Source organism: Taudactylus pleione, unplaced genomic scaffold, assembly GCF_031769625.1.
Source record: "Taudactylus pleione unplaced genomic scaffold, aTauple2 ptg000040l, whole genome shotgun sequence".
Lineage (NCBI taxonomy): Eukaryota > Metazoa > Chordata > Amphibia > Anura > Myobatrachidae > Taudactylus > Taudactylus pleione.
This window is the reverse complement of record NW_028284442.1, coordinates 23,884,077-23,906,773: the sequence shown is the minus strand read 5'-3', so window position 1 is coordinate 23,906,773 and position 22,697 is coordinate 23,884,077. Positions and strand designations below refer to the sequence as shown.

At 43.8% G+C, this 22,697-nt stretch overlaps 1 protein-coding gene across 1 annotated transcript in view; it reads left to right on the top strand.

The window, feature by feature from the left end:
• SLC43A2 (solute carrier family 43 member 2) overlaps positions 1-22,062 on the top strand; it is a 73,755-nt gene extending 51,693 nt beyond the window's left edge. The window contains exons 7-14 of the mRNA XM_088454825.1: positions 1,206-1,339; positions 1,424-1,626; positions 3,902-4,048; positions 10,246-10,384; positions 11,824-11,956; positions 12,083-12,156; positions 13,097-13,220; positions 19,350-22,062. Of these exons, the coding sequence (XP_088310951.1) occupies positions 1,206-1,339; positions 1,424-1,626; positions 3,902-4,048; positions 10,246-10,384; positions 11,824-11,956; positions 12,083-12,156; positions 13,097-13,220; positions 19,350-19,511 (1,116 nt within the window). The 3' untranslated portion in view covers positions 19,512-22,062. The remainder of the gene's footprint in view (positions 1-1,205; positions 1,340-1,423; positions 1,627-3,901; positions 4,049-10,245; positions 10,385-11,823; positions 11,957-12,082; positions 12,157-13,096; positions 13,221-19,349) is intronic.
• Positions 22,063-22,697: the final 635 nt, after the last annotated feature.

The following is a 22,697-nucleotide window of genomic DNA, read 5'->3' as shown; positions in this document are numbered from 1 at the left end:
CACATTCAGAATAACAGGTCTGAGTTGCATGCAGGCCTGTATACAGCCACATTCAGAATAACAGGTCTGAGTTGCATGCAGGCCCGTATACAGCCGCATTCAGAATAACAGGTCTGAGTTGCATGCAGGCCCGTACACAGCCGCATTCAGAATAACAGGTCTGAGTTGCATGCAGGCCTGTATACAGCCGCATTCAGAATAACAGGTCTGAGTTGCATGCAGGCCCGTACACAGCCGCATTCAGAATAACAGGTCTGAGTTGCATGCAGGCCTGTATACAGCCGCATTCAGAATAACAGGTCTGAGTTGCATGCAGGCCTGTATACCGCCACATTCAGAATAACAGGTCTGAGTTGCATGCAGGCCTGTATACAGCCACATTCAGAATAACAGGTCTGAGTTGCATGCAGGCCTGTATACAGCCGCATTCAGAATAACAGGTCTGCGTTGCATGCAGGCCCGTATGCAGCCAAATTCAGAATGTGGATATTTTGCTAATAGAATGCTATTGTGACTATGCACCTTCATGCATATGCATCGCGCGTCCCACTGTTTTCTGTCTGCTAACGCAGCCACCATCACTATATTGACACTTACACCTACCCTATGCTGGGTGCAAGAGATCCATCTGAAATATGTGTCTCCTGGGCATTTGCATGGATCAGAATAGGATGAAAATCTGGCTACATGCCCAGGACACTCCCATGACACATCCACGAGATTGCCATGTGCATACACCCTGTTGACACCCTAAAACGTCCATTTCACGAACACAGAGAAACACACCCAAGAGCCGATGATGATACAGAAATCCCAAGTCCGCATATGTTTGTTACAGCGTATACGCAGCTTGCTGAATTCGCTACATACGGCCACACACAAAGCTGCGTGTGACTCTGGAGCTTTGTGACTCCTGATTCGGCCCAATGTGTTCAAATCTGAAACATGGGACATTGATTAATTATTCTGGACTATCTGGGTCCTTAAAAAACATTGTGGCCTTTTAGGATTTGTTAGGAAAATTGACTCCACAGAGATATCTGATTTCTGGCAAATGTATATATGTAACCTCGCATACTGTGCCAGCAGCGGGTGTAGTGTCGGCTTTGCTGCAGGTCTCTGAGCTTCAAGGAGGATCTACCACCGCTGTAGAAATATTAGAGAGTAACTAGAACTAACAGAATGGTATCTGTTTTGGTGTGCAGGTTATTTATGATCTGGGAGTGAGTTTTATCACTATCCTGATTGTATGGGCGGCTTGTGCTTGTCTCGTCTTGTTCAACTGCTTCTTCAACTGGCCCCTTGAGCCGTTCCCTGGCCCGGAGGACATGGACTACACGTAAGGGCATCACGCATATAACAGTTCAGTGCTGCCATGTATAAAACTGTGCACCATGATACTAACATTTTCCCTTCTCGGTAGTGTGAAAATAAAGTTCAGCTGGCTGGGCTTTGACCACAAGATCACAGGAAAGCAGTTCTATAAACAAGTGACCACAGTGGGGCGACGACTCAGTGTAGGAAGCTCCATGAAAAACCCCAAAGAGCTGTCAGCACTACAGGAAGGGAATAAGCTGTGCCTGTCTACAGTAGATCTGGAGGTGAAATGCGAAGCAGACAATGCAGGTACATCCCCCAACTGATCATAGAGGTTTATTGCTAATCACACTTCTAAATAATGTAGACTCACCTCCGCTCAGATAGAAAGGTATGCGCAGGTAAGGTCATGGGCCTGATCCAGAGGTGGACGCAATGAAGATGCTTTCCTAGTTGAACGATTATCTATGATCTGCAGATGTGAAGGATTCGCACTGCTCTTGCATCAAGCTTCATTACCAACAGCAGTCGCAGTAAGGATTTGTATGCAGTATTGTTGACAAGGCGCATTTGTTGATGGGTAACGGGGGCGTGGCGACTGAAATGTGGACGTGTTGCATTGTTTTGGGGGGGGGGGTGGCAGATTGCGATCCCTTATGTAGTAAAAATGGCTCTGGTGTCTCAGTTCCCATGGCCGTTCTACTTGACCATAGGGTTGTTCAGATGGTCGACTGATGTGTGTTCCATGGTTGCGTTCTCTTACGCAAGCGGCAGACTTGCGTAGCAGTCACTAAGTGTCTCAATACAAAGCTAGGTGGTTGTAAAATGTTAATATTTTCCCCAGCGCAGTGCGTACAGGATCAGGCCAGGGATATACCAGACTATCCGTTATACATTTACTGCTGTGCACATATAATAAGATGGTAATGGTAAGAGGGAATGCATGACCTGTCATCTTTCCAGAATTATACTTTATGGTTAGACATTTACTTTTCTGTTTGGAGTGATCTCAGCTTTCTGTTACAATCCATTCAGTCATTTCCTGTCCTGATGTTTTATGCTCCGTGTATGATGACATAGGTAAATGATATCTCTGCACACACTGAGCCCGGTACAGTGCTCCATTCTTACAGCAGAGCAAATGTAAGACTTCTTTCTAATATGTCATGCAGCTCTGCTTCCAAACCAGTGCAGAGCCGACCTCCTCCACCTCTGTATGTGGGAAGGGAGTTTGCAGCACAGAGGGGAGCTAGCACTGCACACAATGACTGATAATGAGGTTTATTTGTTTATTAACATTTACTTATATTGCACCAGTATATTCCATTACGCTTTACAGTTGAGTTTTTACTTGCTTTGACTTCCGAGTATTGCCCCTAGTATTCGCGTATTACAGACCCTCCAACATGACCCATTCCATTAGGTACAACATGCTCTACTCCTGGACTTCCCTTTTAATTGATGATTGCAGCCACCTGTGGTGAAACACCTGTCTCATGTATTACCTGGCTCAGCACAGGTGGCTGCAATCATACATTAGGTGGGAAGTCCAGAACCAGAGCATTGTGTACCTAATGGAACGGGTCATGTTGGAGGTTAGAGTATTACCCCTAGCAGATGGCCGCGCAATATGACAGAGAAAGCTATAGGACCTTAGGGCCTGATTCAGACCCACTCGCGAGCGGCTGTCCGCTCGCAAGTGGGTCGATGTTATGGACTGAGCATGCGCACGACGGAGGGAGCTCCGTCGTGCGCATGCGCCAAACGCGACGAGCGAAGGAAAGTCCTTCGCTCGTTGTGTCCGATCAAAGGGGGCGTGCTGTCAATGTTGATTGACAGCACGCCCCCTTTGGTGGGCGTGCCTCCCTGACGGGGGCGTTCCCACGGGAACGCCTCCCGTCAGAAGCCGGCCCACTGACATCACTAGTGATGTCAGTGGGAGTGATTTTGGCTCTGATAGAGCCAAAATCACTCCGGAGCTTGCGGTTGAAAACCTCAACCGCAGGCTCCGGCTCGCAATTTCGATGGTCGCGATGGTCTCGACCATCGCGGCCATCACAATGCACGCTCGTATAGCCTGTGGGTGGTGACCCACAGCTATACGAGCGTCCAGGAGGACGCTCCATGAAAATGGAGCCCGGCCCTCATTCAGAGCGTGCGCTCTGCTCAGAGCGTACGGCTCTGAATGAGGGCCTTAGTACACAAACCCCACAAAATTCTGTTTAGTTCCATTTTGGCAATATGTGAAATATTTCTGTCAATATATTTACTGAGTCCTGTAATTCATTGAATGTACTCTTGCTATACCAGATAACCACCATCTTTGTCTACATGAGTCCTGCACACTAGTTAAGAGTTGTCCAATTATCAATGTTATTGTCCCCACGTTTCTTCATATAACATTTTTTAAGCATCTACATACATTTATAACATACATGTGACCTATTGCCCAAATTTTATTTTGTGGTGTAGTGTTGTGTACCCTATATAATGTAATATAATACACTGATCATCACGTACGTACTGATTTATTGCTATGTTGTGAAATGACATTGTTAATGCAATGATGTTTGTGCTTTTACAGCAACTCCATCCTTCATGAAAAGCGTGTTCAGTCCCATCTTGCTCCTCAGCCTTATTACTATGTGCGTTACCCAGCTCCGTCTCATCTTCTACATGGGAGCCATGAACAACATACTGGAATTCCTGGTGGAGGGGAACTTGGAGACTGGTAAGTGGCTTGCTGCCGTTAGCTGGACACTACTGAGTACTTGAACATTAGTACATCAATCAGAAAAGAACCAATATAACACTTGTGGTGAAAAATACTTTAATGCATTAATGGCCTGAAAATATTCTTCAAAACATTGCTCTTATTGCGAAATGCAAAAAAAGCATGTTTATTACCTAAGGATTGTACATGTCCAGTTGTACAATAAAGATTGTTGATTGAAAACTCTTGTTTTTAGGTGTGTTTTGCCATTGTCAAAAAGACACCTTTGTGATGCTATAACAACCAATCACATTCTACCTGGCACTTTTCTAGTATAGTCTATAAAATAAATGCAAATGTTTGATTGGCTATTACGGATTACATTGCCTATTTTCCAAGCACAGTTTTCATAAATATCCATGTCATCTGTCATATGTATCTGTAAACATGCCTTACCCACTTGTGTCATTTAGCTACTTGACTCATTATAAACATGTTCTATGACAGAATACATAACAATCATCGAAGACTAAACACACCTAGGTATAAGGATTACCTGGTGATACGATCAGCTTGTTCTGTTCTTGTTTTGCTGAAACCTCTTATACGATATATCTTAACAATATGAACGATAATGATATCATTCACTGATATATCGTTCCGTGTGTACATGCAACGAACGACCAACGATGCGCACTCCCGCTGTACGATAACGTCCATCGGGCATGCATGCAGGCCAATCTGGACGATATCGTTCATTTTCCATAAGGGTTTGCGATCATTGGTCATTCATCGTTGGTGATATCTTTGGTGTGTGGATGAACAATATCGTTCGCACAGCACACCAGGAATTTCAAGGGAATCGTTCAGCGATATCGTTCGCTGAACAGATTTTCCCGAATGTACAAAGCATTACTGCATGGTATTCATTTTACATTTAATCTGCTGTGAAATCGTAATGACATTTGTATGTTGCTATATTTTTCCATTAGCTATAAGGGTGATTTGGAGAAAATTGTTATTTGATAGAAATGGTCATCTTGCCCAGTTCATAACAGGAAGGCACATTCACGAGCCGTTACGTGATATGCCCAAAGTCATTTCATATAAAAGCTTGTTTCAAGATGAGATGGCATTACGTATTTTTTCCCCATCTGTCGGTGGTAATGTAAGGCACAGCAGGTTCTCTACCTAAGAGCTATGTCCATGAGTCTACAATGCCCCCTGATGGAGAAACTATATTTATCATGTGCTGCTCACCTCCGTTACTCATCCTGGATTGCGAAATTGTTTGTGGCAGAAGTTCAATGTGGGTAATCCAGTTAAAACCTGCTCTATCGAGAAGGATGAAAGCATGAGCTGAAAGTCATGTTAGGAGACAGGCTTGCAGACACACAAAAATACAAGCATGGATCCGCGCACTGGAACAGAGCGAGGAAAACAAACATTTAGAAGATTGTACACAGGCACTCAGGTTATCAACTGGAATATACCTGATAATATATTGCACAGTGCTAATAAACAAGTTCCTTTAATATGTATTTACATAGATCTAAATTACAGCTGTTTATTTTTTACATCAAGTAAAATATTTAATTAAAATAAATTACCCAGATAAATGTATAGTATTGCTGATAAACTATAGTAGTGAGACTTTGTTTTACAGAGAAACATTGTCACTTTCACAAGAGCTCTGTATAGAGACGGGCAGTATACGTTTACAAACACATTTAATAAGTCAGACATGTACTTAAGACTGGCTTTCAGATACAACACACTGTCCATCGCCTCCAAACCGCCAGAGTTGACAATCGCTGGTTTGGATGGTGCTTTTAAACCTGCTGAAAGTGGGCAGCGTTTTTAAAATGACCAAACTGCAGGAGGTTTTCTTAAAACTGCTGGAAAACCTGCCGCAAAACCACTGCATCTATATGTCAGTCACAAAGTGAGGACTCCGGTATGTAGTTATGGTGCAGCCGCCGGTCACAATCCTGACGGCAGAATGCCAGCTAGGGATATACGATAGGCGTCGAGATAACGACGCCTATCATAATCCCGACGCCGGAATCCAGGACGACGCGGGCCGAACGAGGTAACTCCGGGGCGCCCGTCCTCTTAGCCGCAGGGGGGGAGGGTTAGGTCTAGGACACCCTGTGGGAACTTAGAGTTAGGCAACCCCCGGGGAAGGGGGGGGTTAGGTTTAGGGTGCAGGAAGGGGGGGTTGGGTTACGGCACCCCTGGGGAGAGGTTAGGGTTAGGCACTGGGGGGGAGGTTAGGATTAGGCACCCCTAAGAGAGGGTTAGGGGGGAGAGGGGAGGGTTAGGTTACTTACCTGCCGCTGTTGGGACTTCCTCCCTTCGGGCAGACACTGTCGGAATTTGAACCGGCGGCTAAACAGCTGCCGGCATTTCAATCCCATTCCAGGACTCCAATACACTTTTAATGAAGGCATTCATTATATCCGCACCTTTTGATTGGCTGCATAGCTCAAACCACATATTGTTTAAGCAGTCTCGCCAGTCACAACTACAGTACATCTATTTTATGGAGGGTTTATATTTTGGTGGTTTTGCTTTTAGTAACAAATTGTAAATATAGCCATATGTCCCTGCAGCTATTGTGGAGCTACATCTCTTGGTACTTGCAGTTCCACAAACTGCTTAAGCTTTGGTTTGGACATAGACTGTGATGGTAGAACCAGAGGAGATGGTTTAATATAGGAAATTCTTTATTTGACTGCTTGGCAATATAAGGAGAATATATACTAGATCGAGCTGGATCAGGAGAATGTTGGTATAAAAGTAGAGGGGGTATTAGCAACGAGGCTGCAGGTAAAGAACATATAGCTAAAGTAGAGCAACCTAATTATAGTGTTGGTGTCATTGGAACTGTAGTAAATTGTTGATACGTTTTCTGTTTATCATTAGTTAGGTAAAACGGTCTATTTATTAATGGGAGATAAGTTAGGGGTTACCCCCGCAGGTACACTATTAGCCACTATTAGCCAGGTTCCGCCAGTTAAAGCAGAAGCCTGTTTAAGAAAGATTGTAAACGTTGCAATTATCTCAGGATGGTGATAGCACCCATAGAGAAAATGGTTTATTTATTTTAATAAAGTATTTATTTATTTTTTAAAACAAATAATTTATTTTTTTTAAAGTTGAACTGGAGGCCAAGTCAGTGCTCAATTCACTGGGTATGCGCGACGCATGCAGATACTGGCTGGCAAAGCGATGTCATTCAGCTTAACACTGCCAGCCAGTATTGCTGGCCAGCCGAGTACTGCACAGTTTTCCCCGGCCAGCATTTTACCAGTAAATTGTAGCTATGCGTGATTTTCTGTCTCCACAATAAGCCACAATAGAAAACCTTTGATATCGCTACATCTATATAAGTATATCGTAATTCTGGATTTGATGCTAGTAATAAACAGATGCTGTTATTGTGCTGGCTGGTACCTTATCCCACAGTGGTAGCATATCAGCTCTCTAACTACAATGCCCAGTATCTGCTACCATTTGCAGGGAGTCTAGGTTCACATGCCTTGTTGTTTATACATTCAGTTAATATGCAGCTTATATTGCTCAACTACCTGTTATTAAATACCTACCCTGTGACTGTCTGTGCCAGCATCACTTGGCAAACATCTAACTGAGCCAGTCTGTACTTTATTTCACAACAACCCCCTTCCTGAGCAGTACAAATAGTGAGTTTCCAAAACACCTTCCATGTGTTCATTGAAAGAATAGAGACACAAGTATATATGGAATCGGTATGACATATCGCCGGACGTGAGCCCGGCGGATGTTATACCGACGCCGGAAGACAGAACAGTGAAGTTGCCAACAAGGTAAGTTACTAACTATCCCTAACTCCCCCCCCCCATCCCTCCCTTAGGGGTGCCTAACACTAACCTCCCCCCAGGGGTGCCTAAACCTAACACCCCCTCCCAGCACCCTAACCCTCCCCGGGGGTGTCTAACCCTAACTTCCCCCTGGGGGCCCCTAAACCTACACCTGCCTGCTCCAGATGCCAGGCTTACCTTTGTTCGGTATGCCGGGTGTCGGGATTTCGGCGGGTGGATAATGACAGGCATCAGCATTTCGACACCTATCATTAGTCCCATGCTGGGATTTGACAATCGGGAAGCCGGTGGTCGGCATTTTGACCGCCGGCTTCCTGACCGCATACCGTATATATATTGTGTATTCAGTTACCTTATGTCAGTTCTCTGGGAGACTTCGTAGTGTGAATATGTTTGTGCTACTGCATTGTACCAGCACTATCCACAAAATAAGGGTTAGTAGTGAGTGAGTTCACCTAGGGATAGACAGATTAATATTGGGCCATGTAATGGGATTTTCCATTTTTACAATAACTTCCCTATTTCCAGATGCGCAGTCATTATGCTGACAGTGGATATTTTATGTGTTTCACTTCCCATGTCTGTACAAGATGCTGACTGGGCAGAACACACTCATCAAGCACGAGACATGCCTGTAATGTAGGGGCTTCTGCTTGCTCTGGGAGGCTAGATCCAGTCTTATTGCACATCCTCTGTGCCAGTGTGACGCAGTTTCCCATAGGTGATAGCTGACGTCCATTACTGTGATCTAACTGTCTTCTTGTCTTTCTCCCTTTGCTGTCACATGCTGCCTCACTTCCTGCACTCAGTGATGCACACGGGTAAGCTGGGATTGCTATGAAATCCACAGACAAGAACAATTGTTTAATACTTTTTATTTCTACATAGTTCAAGTACATTTATCTAATGGCAACAATGCTAATGTTCATTTAACAAGGATACTCCATTACCTCTAATGCTGCGAATTACCCAGGGCAGTGTACATTGCCTAAACCTCAACTCAATTCACTTCTACTCTCCCTTATTGTGACACTTCTTCACCACAATAGCTAATCCCACATGTTACAACCATTTAGCTAAAATACCAACCAGGAATTTGACCACATTATCTAAATTGTGGTGATCCTGCCATTCAGGCTTCAGACCGCAATAATACATCACAGCAAAACGTGGATCTATAACCAGGGCAGTAGCTAGGGGTGTGTGAGTGGTGCGGTCGCACAGGCTATAGCTCACATCCAGTGATGGTCTTCAATGTTTGGCCTGTTTTTCTGTTCTACCTGACCAAAGCCAGGGGCAGTGTATACTGACTGTTCCTTTAATGCTTAATTTGGGTAAAAGCTTTTCCACTGTTAGACAGTCCGACCTCTGTTTTTGTACTGCCAGAACAGATGTATCCTCATGCACTATTGCTGCTGTCACGCCAAACGGCCCTTCCTGGCATAACTTTTTGTATTTTTTTCTTCACCCGAAAAAATTGACTTAGTTGCAAATGGATGCAACAAACCACTTCCTGAGACTACTGATTAATTTCATATGCAACACTTGTACATCTGTGTGCGACTGAGTCTGAATATGTATACGAGGTGCTACGATGCAGCGACTGCAGCCTTTTCCACACCAAGCTCTGCTGTGCTTTGCACACAGACTCTATCGCACACAGACTCTATCGCATATCAAATAAATCAGTGCAGTCTCAGAAAGCGGTTTGTCATATCAGTTTGCCACTAAAAGGCATTTTCTGGTTAGGAGGATGCTTGGAACAAGCCGAGTCACACTGGACCTGGCAGCTCGCTCATGTCAGGCGTCTCGCGCCGCATGGCGTGTTAAAGCTAGGTGTACGAGGACACATCTGTACATGATCTAATTCGACAAGCTTTATATTCGGCTCTATTGAATAAGACTGGACAAACTGAGTCCTACAGATCAATGGCTGCCTCCACACACATAGCCTGGCCCAGAGACAGGTTATTATTATAGTAATGTTTATTTATGGGGGAGGGGGCTTGCGGAGGAGGATACTAGACAACCCCATTTGCTATATGTGGGGATGAGCAGAACATACAGAGCAGGAGCCTCTCACCACAAAGTGCACACACTCTTTAGCCGTACTAGTGATTATCCAGTTTCATATTCCGTCATTACTATGCAATGCTGATTTTCCACTGCACTTTGCACATAAATACATTGACGATAATTACACAGACATGGTATTTCTCAGTTACTGCTCTATTGCACTTGTAAAATAATTTGTATTTGCTTGACTACGTTGCTGGAAGTAATAGTATTAGTAGCTTTTAGCAATGTTTGTAAAGTTGAAGCTGACAGCCATGTTTTGTATCTTTGCAGTCAGCCTGTACACATCCATCTTTGGGGTATTACAGCTGCTGTGCCTCATGACAGCCCCTGTGATTGGATACATCATGGACTGGAGGCTAAAGGATTGTGAGGATGGCAGTGATGATGGAGAGGAAAAGGACACAGACCAGTACGTGTTCATTTCACTAATACAACTTTAATTGTCATACACATTATTATTACATGGAAGCACAGGCTGTGTCTATGGGGATAACATGAAGGTAGACTTAAGGGGGAAATTTACTAAAGGGTGGTCTTGTAAGAACTCAATTTGTGTTTATTCAAGAGGTTTGAAAAAACTGCACAATTTTCTGAATTTCCAAGTAGCTGAATAGTAAATCCAGTGTATTGGAGATGAAAACCACCATGCTTCCTCTGATTATTACTATAGGGGCATAGGCAGGTTGCCTGGAAACCTCCCTCCACAGCCCACACCATAACCACAATAGAATATAGAAATATAATAGAATTTTACTAGTGCTGTACGTTCTTCTCAGTATCACAAATGTAATTATCAGCACCACCTGTACAGGGTTGGACTGGCCCACAGGGGTACAGGGGAAATCCCTGGTGGGCCCCAGTGCCTGAGCGCCCTACTGCATCCTCTAATGTCAGGTTCTAGACTGCACTCAAATGATACTGTAGGGTCAGTTACATGTCTCTAATAGCTGGCCAAGTTTCTGTGGGGGATATCCACACCCCCTGTGCAGGGGTGGACTGACCTAATTTCATTAGGCAAGCAGCACATCTCTTGGGTGCCCCTCCCTTCTCACTCCAGAGCAGCCCAGGGCAGGCGGGTGGTGCTTTCTGTGCTGCTCCGTGCAGGATACACGGTGGGTGTTACTGGCCAGGCGGCTCTATGCAGGGAGCATGGCACCCTCTTCTGTCTGGCGCCCTACACGCCTCTGAGTAATGGTCGGGCCAGCCTTGCCCCTGTGGTAAATGGCTACATCCCTTAAGCATGGGCATCTACCAATACATTCCCCTGGTGGGCCCATCATGTCCAAGTCCGACACTGCACCTGTGTATCTTTTAAAATGTGTCAGCGATTAATAAATACCCCTGTGCACCAACTAGGAGATCTGGAAAACATGCACTGTTAGGGGTGCACTGCTGTTGACTATCAATAGGATTAATTATTAATACTGTATAATAATAATACACTATCCAGTGCATAAGAAGACATATATGTCCAGGGCAGTGCTAGATTCTTCTGCTGCTCCCCCAGACTCCCGGACTTGCTCTAGCGCTCTGGAATGGTGCCAAAATTTGAAATAAAATAATTTAGCTCAGCAGGATGGCCCTACTGACGCATCTAATGGCTTACTGTGATCCTGTATATGCTGGAATTATGACACACAATACACTTTGTATGATGCATATTAAAGCTGGATAAGTGCGAATTATGCCCTTTTCATGGACTGACCACACTCACTCTAAAATCAAGCATGTGGAAATCGTCCCCCTCCTAGAAATCCTGCGTTTGCCCCTGAGCTTTTCTATTTTCTATTCTACCTAAAGCCTATTTATCCACATTATGTCATAAGGGTCTTTTTTTGCCTTCTATAGAGGTGGAAAGAAAAAGAGGAAACCAGATCGACAGATTCAGAAGATCACAAATGCTACAAGGGCTTTCGCATTTACCAACTTTTTATTGGTTGGTTTCGGAGTCACATGTCTCATCCCTAACTTGCCATTACAGGTAATGTTTTAATTGTATATTTTATATTCATTGTTTTGTCTCCTCTTCATAACAAATCACTATTGTGTTATTGTGAAATGCTGCAATAGGACATTGTGACTATATCATAATTCTCCTCTTTTATAGATCCTCTCTTTTATTTTGCACACAATAGTGAGGGGGTTCATCCATTCTGCGGTGGGAGGACTCTATGCTGCTGTGTAAGTAACTGTAGTAACCAATCTAGCATTTTGTTTTTTGTTTTTGTATTATTATTATTTTTTTTTAAATACTTAGATCATCTAAATACTAAGAGATGCTCAATAGTGTTTCAGATTGGTTCACATTGGCGGATTCACCTGCAGCCAGTGGGCATCTCAGTAGGGCGCTCATCGGCCGCTGCAGTACTATACAGGCGCAGTAGTGGCTGCGACAAAACTCGCAGCTGCTACACTGATGTTTCCACCTCTGAATCAGGCCCATTATATTCCCACTAGGAGCCAGTTTAATCCCTTATGCGGTAAGAGGTACATTTACGAAGCAGTGAAAACCCCTTTCTCCTGCCCAAGATAACCCCAGAAAAAGGGGTCATCACTTCTCAAGAGACCTATAATAGAAATGTCAGTGATTCCGGTTACCACAGGGGGGAGAAAACCTCCCCTTAATCCCAGGATTGAGAAATATGGGACAAATTGCATTCTGTATTGCTGCAATATGCAGCTGAGTGATGCTGGCGGTAGTGACAGGCAGTGCTATGAGTGATTGGGCTTCCATCTCCAATTATATTACAAAAATAAAACACTTTGCCGCCATTCTGAAAAGAATAAAAAAGTTTTATTTTAGTAAAGCATTTTTTTCTATGATTATCTCTTGCTATTACCATCCTGAGATGGCGACAGTGATAAGAGGACTGCTGTGGCACATATACACGTCTTACTTCTGAAATAGACTTCCCCCATATGGAAGTTTTCACTAGAGAAACCTATTGAATAATTTGGCCAGCGGGGTCTCCCGCGGTAGTCCTTTATACACCTACAGTATGTTTATTACAGAAAGTGGCTATCTCCTCTTGACAAATATACCCATATATATATATATATAAAACTATATATATATATATATATATATATATATATAACAACCTCATGTCTTGTTTTGCAGATATCCTTCATCGCATTTTGGTAGTTTGACTGGACTGCAGTCTCTCATTAGCGCTCTCTTTGCACTCCTCCAACAGCCACTCTTCTTGGCTATGATGGGACCCTTGAATGGAGATCCACTTTGGGTAAGGATTGGTTTAAGCAGAGAGTAAAAAGGAAGAAAAATGTACATTAGAATGCTTAGATTTACTAAACAGGTCCAAATGTGTATGAAGCACAATACATAGAAAACAATGACTGAAGATCTCGCAGTGATACATTGAGATATGTTATTATGAAGGATCGTTTTGTTGGCAATTCCATCAGAATTGGACAGTCCGTTCTAGAAGCTAGAATGTGCAGATCAGATGTATGGTGCCCACATAAAACCCTGTACTCAGCCTAACAGCCTAATGCCCACCAGCCCTGTGCTAATCATAAATATCCTGTGAATATCATACCTGTCTCAAGCCTTATGCCCAGCATAGTACCAGTCATATGCCCTCTTATACAGTCCTTTGCTCACCACATCACATGCAGGTATACCACATAAGCCATGTACCAAAAGTAGCTTATTCATGCCTACAGTATCATGCCTTCCATGACTGCTCTGTGCCAAGCAACATAATGAAATCACGGTAGGGATGGCCATTGATTGTTGTTGCTTGCATGCCATCGATAGTTTTGGTTCGATGGAGATTCAATTCATTGGCGTTATTACAATGTTCTCTGCAGTCAGCTAGCACAAACCCTTCTCTTTCTGGAAATGATATGTCTGATTTTTACGCCTTTTAGTGATTTTTGCACTTTTCTCGTCTCCATACATATGCCCCATAGGGGCCTATGCATCATCACTTAATTTATACAAAAGCAGGTGAAAAATAAAAATTTCACCTAATTTTGTATAATTTAAGTGTCAGCCCCATTTATCAATCATGTAACGCAGGAGATATCACAGATATCTCCTGGTTACAATTGTGCCTCGATAATTTCCACAATCCTCATACTTTAGTATGGAGATGTGGAAATTGTGTAACTCATAAAGTTCCGAAAATGCATTTTTTTTCGGAACTTGTGAGTGATACTATTCGCCACCCTGAGGTTGCGTACAGCATCCGATACCCTGCACAAGCTGCTGATTACATGGCAGCCTTTGCAGCAGAGGGATCTATTCAGATCCCTCCTGCTGTGGTTACTTACGTCCGGCGTCTCTGGCTGTCACCGGCTCCCTCCTGTGCTCTTCAGCCGGTGGAATCTTGTGCTGCAGGGGTGTCGGGGGGAGTTTAGAAGCAGCAGCGGTCGAGCGGAAATTGACACTAGCGGCCACGGAGGAGGGAGTTAATGACATCGGGGACACATTACAGAGGTGCCGGCACCTGGGGTTGTGGGCCACCATAGAGAGGAGCTGGGAGGGCACAGTGTGCGGACAGGATGCAGGCAGGCAGGAGACACTGACAGGGGAAAAGTATCACATTTCCGAAAAGATGTCTTCACAGAAATAGCATCTTTTCAGAAGTGATACTTTTGTCATTTAGGGGTCTATTCAGCAACAGTGACGATGTTGCCCAGAATATTATCGGGCAACAGCGTCATGATATTTTATCAATTATGATGAAATATGTCAGCTATTCAGCATTATTTTCTGCAGGGACAGCGGTTGCGGTAACACGCTTGCGGTAACACGCTGTCCCTGCGATGTCACAGAAGGGATTGTTATCGGGATTCCGAAAACAATCCCTTCTGTTTGTTCCCTGCGCATGCTCAGTCATACGCTCGGGAACAGTCTCCGTCCTGGCTTCCCGGTGACCGCGGAGGAGTAAGTACAGCTTTTATATTTAACATTTATATATAAATGTTAAATATAACCGCACATAAATATACATGTATACAGGATAGTATAAAGCCTGTCAGGGCCGTAGCTAGGGTAGTGAGGCCGGTGCCATCGCACAGGGCACCACAGGCCAGGGGGCGCTGTTGGGCCTGTCAAATTTCTTGCTTGCTTGTAGCTTCCTCTTATTTCATCCCCAGCATCTCCTGGCCTCTCCTGATTCTTACCTGGCCCTTCCCCATGAAGCCATGGCCCTTTTTTGGGTGCATTATGTCCCTTTGAAAATTGAGGGGGGCGCCAATGCTCTTTCTGGCACAGGGCACCAAAAAGTAGAGTTACGGCTCTGAAGCCTGTATACACACATCAATCAATTTCGGGGGGTTTAAAAGGCTCTAGAGTCACTTACCTGCTGCCGATCACCGGGAAGCAGGGACGGAGAGTGGGCGGGCTTACAAAATGCTGCAGGGACTTATGGGAAATGTTCCCTCTGTCCCTGCAGTTTTCGGGAAATGTAAGTATTTTCTGCATATAACGCCATTCTGAAATGGCGTTATATAAAGTAAATATTTATCGAGTGATTTAAAATTTTTTTGCTTTGCTGAATAGCATAAAGTGTTAAAGCACTGTAGAGATCAATGGCTGATCCCTACAGTGCGGTACACAGGGGCCTATTCATTAAACTTAAAAATTCTCTTGAGATAATTAGCTTTAGAACTCTCATGGAGTTCTAGCTAATTATAGGTGGAATTCATCATTCCACCTCTCCATAAGTATCTATTCCGAAAAGCTGTCATTTTTGCGAGGACAGCTTTTCGGGAAATAGATACTTTTCCCTACCTACACTACCTTATCGCATCTGGAAACAGTGCTGCGCATGCGCTGTTACATCTGTAAAACCAGCGCATGCGCAGCACTGCCTACAGATGCGTTAAGTTTGTGTACCCCCCCACCCCCCTCCCCCCTCCGCTCACCTCCCCCCCGACTTACCTGTCCGCGCAGCAGCCTCCGGCTCCGTCCTGCTGGTCTGTCATGTGGTTTCCCAGCAGACCACATGACAGATTAGAAAAAATAAATACATTTTTTTTTTCTTTTTCTAAACTTTCTTGTGCGCTGCTGGGGAGCACACATGTCCGACCAGCCTCCGGGGCCTGAGGACGGAGCAGAGCGCCGGAGGGACTCGTCGGGGGACCTGCACACGCGGATACAGGTAAGTTTCACCTGCTATTCGCCACCTCACAGTGGCGAATAGTAACTGCATCAAATTCCGAAAATTTATAATTTTCGGAATTTGATGAATACCACAATTTCCACATCCCCATACTAATGTATGGGGAGTGTGGAAATTAACGGAGGGGAACTTAGCAAGGAGATATCTGTGATATCTCCTGTGCTAAGTGGCTACATGAATTCCAAAATAACGTTATTTAAGGAAAATGTCCTTAAAAACGTTATTTTAGTGTTGATGAATAGGCCCCTCAGTGAGATGGGAATCAATGGAGAAGATAATTGCGTTATCTTCTCCATTATCCCATTGCTGAATAGGGGAGCTACATAAAAATTATGGAAATCATAGTTTCCGTATTCTTTTTAAAAAAAAATCAATGCTGAATAGACCCCAGAGGGATGATGAATAGGATTAACTTTAACAACGAACTCGTGGCGAGTTCAAAACTAAACTATCACTCATGATTTTATTATGATGATGAATAGACCCCATAGTAACAACAACCAGACATTCCTTTCATTGATCTAACTTCAAAGCTCATATCTTATTGGTTTCTATAGGTTGATCTATGTTTGTGCTACCAGCTTCATGGTTTAATAAACATAATTATCTAATTTTTCCAGCATAAAATCTGGAAAATGTGTTATTTATGTTTTCTCCATATTTAAGTGCAGTGAAAAGTATGGAGAAATCTATGTTTTCTCTTAAGTTTTCACAGTTTACTGAAATTACAGTTTCTCCCATTGTCACCAATGGGACTTTTCTCCAGATCATATTTATATAACGGTGTTTGGAGATAAATATCTAATTTTTTTAAACAAACTTATCACCATCTCCAGATGGTGAAAAGTAGCCTTTCCCCTTCAGTACCTGAGCTATCAGCACTACATTCCCATACACATATAATGGCCTCTGTACCAGATGGTGATAAGTAGCCTTTCCCCTCAGTACCTGAGCTATCAGCACTACATTCCCATACACATATAATGGCCTCTGTACCAGATGGTGATAAGTAGCCTTTCCCCTCAGTACCTGAGCTATCAGCACTACATTCCCATACACATATATAATGGCCTCTGTACCAGATTGTGATAAGTAGCCTTTCCCCTTCAGTGTCTGAGCTATCAGCACTACATTCCCATACACATATAATGGCCTCTGTGCCAGATGGTGATAAGTAGCCTTTCCCCTTCAGAGTCTGAGCTATCAGCACTACATTCCCATACACATATAATGGCCTCTGTACCAGATGGTGATAAGTAGCCTTTCCCCTTCAGTGTCTGAGCTATCAGCACTACATTCCCATACACATATAATGGGCCTCTGTACCAGATGATGATAAGTAGCCTTTCCCCTTCAGTGTCTGAGCTATCAGCACTACATTCCCATACACATATAATGGGCCTCTGTACTAGATGGTGATAAGTAGCCTTTCCCCATCAGTACCTGAGCTATAAGCACTACATTCCCATACACATATAATGGGCCTCTGTACCAGATGGTGATAAGTAGCCTTTCCCCTCAGTACCTGAGCTATCAGCACTACATTCCCATACACATATAATGGGCCTCTGTACCAGATGGTGATAAGTAGCCTTTCCCCATCAGTACCTGAGCTATCAGCACTACATTCCCATACACATATATAATGGCCTCTGTACCAGATTGTGATAAGTAGCCTTTCCCCTCAGTACCTGAGCTTTCAGTACTACATTCCCATACACATATAATGGCCTCTGTGCCAGATGGTGATAAGTAGCCTTTCCCCTTCAGTACCTGAGCTATCAGCACTACATTCCCATACACATATAATGGCCTCTGTACCAGATGGTGATAAGTAGCCTTTCCCCTCAGTACCTGAGCTATCAGTACTACATTCCCATACACATATAATGGGCCTCTGTACCAGATGGTGATAAGTAGCCTTTCCCCTTCAGTACCTGAGCTATCAGCACTACATTCCCATACACATATAATGGCCTCTGTACCAGATGGTGATAAGTGGCCTTTCCCCTCAGTACCTGAGCTATCAGCACTACATTCCCATACACATATAATGGCCTCTGTACCAGATGGTGATAAGTAGCCTTTCCCCTTCAATACCTGAGCTATCAGCACTACATTCCCATACACATATATAATGGCCTCTGTACCAGATGGTGATAAGTAGCCTTTCCCCTCAGTACCTGAGCTATCAGCACTACATTCCCATACACATATAATGGCCTCTGTACCAGATGGTGATAAGTGGCCTTTCCCCTCAGTACCTGAGCTATCAGCCCTACATTCTCATACACATATAATGGGCCTCGTTCAGAGGTGGATGCAGCAACGATTTCGGACGCAAGTGGATGTTTTACATCTGCACGTGTGTCTGAGTCGCACTGTGCATACTATTACCGCTGGTGGACCGGTTCAAATTTGGACACAGGGAGGCGCAATTTTGAGGGCATTTTTGGGGTGTAACTGGGGGATGGCTAGTCAGATGCAGACATGACGCAGCTGCGTCCAAAGATGCAGTTACACAGACAGCAGCCAATCTGATGTCCCCCCCCCCGCAGCACACAGACAGCAGCCAATCTGATCCCCCCCCCGAAGCAAACACAGTCAGCAGACAATCTGATCCCCCAGCGCTATGTCAGCAGCCACTAGTCACCCATCCTCCTCCGATTCCCCATCATAGGCTTTCCCCCGGTCACAACAACGGCAGGCTGATACTCCAGGATCGCCGCCCGCCCACTGGGACACGCCGGGACCGCAGCGGCCGCTTGTACTACTCAGCGGCCACTACTGAACACGGTGCCCGCAGCCAACCACTGTGCCAAGCAAGTTCCCCTGTGTCACCCTTACTGTAAGCCCAAACACTTACCTTATGACACCGCGCTCGCTCTGACACTCCTCTCCGCCGGCACCCTCCTTGGCATCTGCCATCATCTGCCTCTCCTGGGCCCACAATGCACCTGCTCTAACCAGCTCATGCAGAGGATAAATATCGCATAACGTCCGTGAGGATTTTGCCAGGACAGGCCGTTTTCGCTTGCCTGTCCCAGCACCAAAATTCTTTTAAATATGGCGATAAGAAAAATGCGATGTTATGCGATATTTAGGTTTGGAGAAATGTAAGTTTATTAAATATCCCTTAATCTTCACTGGTGCTATTCCCATTATTATGTGTCATTTGCTTATACTAATCCATATCCTGGTCTCTTACTATAATGACAGGTCAATGTGGGACTACTGGGAGTGAGCATGTTCGGTTTCTGCCTCCCACTCTACCTCATCTTCTTTAAGCGGAGTCTGGAACAGCAGAGGAAACAGAAGATTGAAGACTCCAAGCTGTACCTGAAAATAAATGGCACTCCTGACCATGAAGCATTCGTCTAAATGATCTGAGGCAGATGCTAGGCCTGTATCCTCACATTGTTCCTTCCATACACACTCTGGGAAGGTATCTCTCCAGCTTAAGTCACCATCTTAGAACTTATTTCAATTTTCAGCGTCCCACCTGTGAACCAACCTTCTCTTCAAATGTGATTGGACGGAAGCTGAATCTCTTAGTCATAGAAATCCACTAATTCCTTTTACAATAAAGTCCAAAGTTTAACGTGTTGTAGGGAATGAGGTGAACTTTTGTTAATGTCAGTGATTGAACTGGAGATTCTTCCTCCTCTGATAAAGGGATGCATGTTTCAGCAGTAACTCATGGTGACGTGAGGTGTACTGCCCTAACCTGCCATAAGCTGGAGATTCTCCCCTGCTGTCTGGATTCATTTTTTCCGAGTGCTCAGCAGAGAAACAGCAGGATTTACGATTGCACACGCCATTACTTCTATGATGATCTAGCTAGCATGATCGCCACGTCTGATAATCTCTCTTGTGCCAGTACCTCCTTGGCTCCTCTTGGAAACAGAGGAGTATTCTTGACATGATCTAGTTAAAGCTGCATCTCACCACCGCCAAACATGGCAGCAGAGAACATGAACACAGATCACTATTGGTCTGAAAGTCACTATGCCAGGCGAGGTGTTTGGTTCTAACCTGCTGCACGTTGCCCATGGCACACGGTGCATTACAATGGAGCATGTGTTCGCATTCATTGAACTCTCTCTCTGCACTAATGGAATTTGCTGCTCCACATATAGTTATAGTAGAGAAAATTAGACATATCAGTTTAAAAGGGATGCCGCATCCATCCTATATCTCTATATATAGGTTATGAGAATAAAACTGTTGTGATGCATATACAATTGTTGTGCCATAATGTCCTTAGACCTGGCTGATTCTTACCTTGTAAGCCTTGGTGGAAAGTGTGGTTGCTGCACGACATCTCCCATGATGCTCAGCCCCCCAGCCATGGAGAGCGCCTGTGACAATGCAGCTGATTTCTAGGCTGTGTTCTAAGCAATACCTGTGTCTGTTTAAAAAAAATATTTTTCTTTTGTAGAAATGACTTGTATTAATATGCCGTTTATGTTCCTTGCATGATATGATTAGGTATTTTTTATATTTGGACATATATTGTTTGTGAACTGCTTTCTGTTTGAGGGAGCTGGAGAAACTCTTTTATCCATATTTGAGCATCTTGATGACCAAAGATGTCAGATGAAGCAGAACGGCAGTGTCTGCATTCCCTACATTAATTAGCGGTCGTCTCTCCCCCATCACCTGATCGCGGTTACTTTTTTGGTTTTCCTTATTCAGGTGTTATCAGCTCCCACGACATTTGTTCATTTTGTTTAATTTTCTGTGTCTTTTGGATCTCTGGTATCTTTCACTATTTCTGACTTCGGCAAATTATCCCTTTTAAATAAATATAATGGAGACTTGTGTGAAAACCGTCGTACATGTAACGGTATAGAAACTATTGTGTTAACCGTATTTTTTTACTGCTGAAAAAGATGTCAAAATCTGAATCACTTTTTCTACATAGTTACCTGCGGAACAGTTTTCATACATGTCCCTTACATGTCTAGGGATTAACCTTTCTCACTCTAATGCAGCCCCCTGGTGAACCTGGTAGGTTGTCCTGATATACCTACCGCAAGATAAATGAGCAGGGCAGGGTTTGGCATTTATTCTTATGACCAGGTCTATCTGTGACCTGTTGCACAAACTTTAAATATATTGTTAGTATTTTATGTTTGGCATAAATTCAAACATTATTGTACTGATTGGCCATAGATGAAAATGTTTTTACACTAAGTTGATTGCAATTAGAAACAGTATTTCATTAACACTTCAAATTACTATGATCAGCTTGTGAAAGAACATCAACCTTCACTTGTCACCTGCACTCATTGGATGTAGCCATTGTGTGATCTGGACCTATATCAATAATGAGAATGTAGCCTATAAATTCATTAGGAATACAACTGAGGCATGAGACACTGTGCACCTCACACCTCGGTGATGTCACTGGTTTATAGGGGAATCATTGACTGTATATTGGTACAATTTACAAATGGCTACCTGCAATATTTGTCGGGGACTTGCGCAGTTTAACATCCTTCTCCTTTTTTGTGTGTGCTAGAGGTGTCGGCATTCTGTTTGTACAACAGTTACAAAGAACCTAGTGATCTTTTCTTTGTAGTGGTAATACAGGGAAGCACCAGTATTTGTTCCCAAACTCCTACAAGCAGAGTGGTTATGTGACTGCACGGGGGAAATAGAGCACAAGAGCAATAGAGCAATTCTTTCCCCCTGTGTCTAACACTGAGTTGGCCTTCGGAAGAAGAGACCTAGAAAATCCATCTTTTGTGGAACACTGAAGGCCAGTACCGCGCAACCTTGAGCAAATCACTGTATCTCTCAGTGCCTCAGGTGCAAAAAAGATTGTAAGCTCTCTAATAGGTATTTATTGTACCTGTACCTTCTACATGCAGTGCTTGTTGTTACTATTAAAAATATATAAAAAATAAACCCTTTTTATATCCAACCACTTGTCTTATGATTCTGTGTGTATGTCATATACTGTATAATGTCAGTCTAAGGTTGTGTTAAATAAGAGTATTAGTGTAGGGGCAGACAGGGACCTTTTGATTGACAGGCAGATATTACTTTGATTATTACTGGTTTCAGAAAGCGATTGTAATCAGCTGCTCTGTCAGTTGGACAAGGGCGGGTCATTCTGAAATTCTTTATATTTAAACTAGGGATGTGCAGGCTCGGATAGGTTCGAGTTTGCACGTGGAGTTCGGATTTTTCCCTCCAAAAAAACGGAACTCAGAACGAGGCAAAACGTCATCTTACATGGACGAACATCATCATTCCTGGTCTTTTGTCCAGGAATGATGATGTTCGTCCATGTAAGATGACGTTTTGCCTCGTTCTGAGTTCCGTTTTTTTGGAGGGAAAAATCCGAACTCCACGTGCAAACTCGAACCTATCCGAGCCTGCACATCCCTAATTTAAACAAGTTGGAGCTGGGAATGTTAGAAGCTGATTTTGCTCAGTGTGGACAGGTTAGACCAAAGAATAGGCTGATTAATGCCCCTTTCAGATTGCAATGTTTGGTCACACCAGTGATTTTGTTTACACGTCCTTCCTGGGTGAGACCCCTTTCAGACTGGC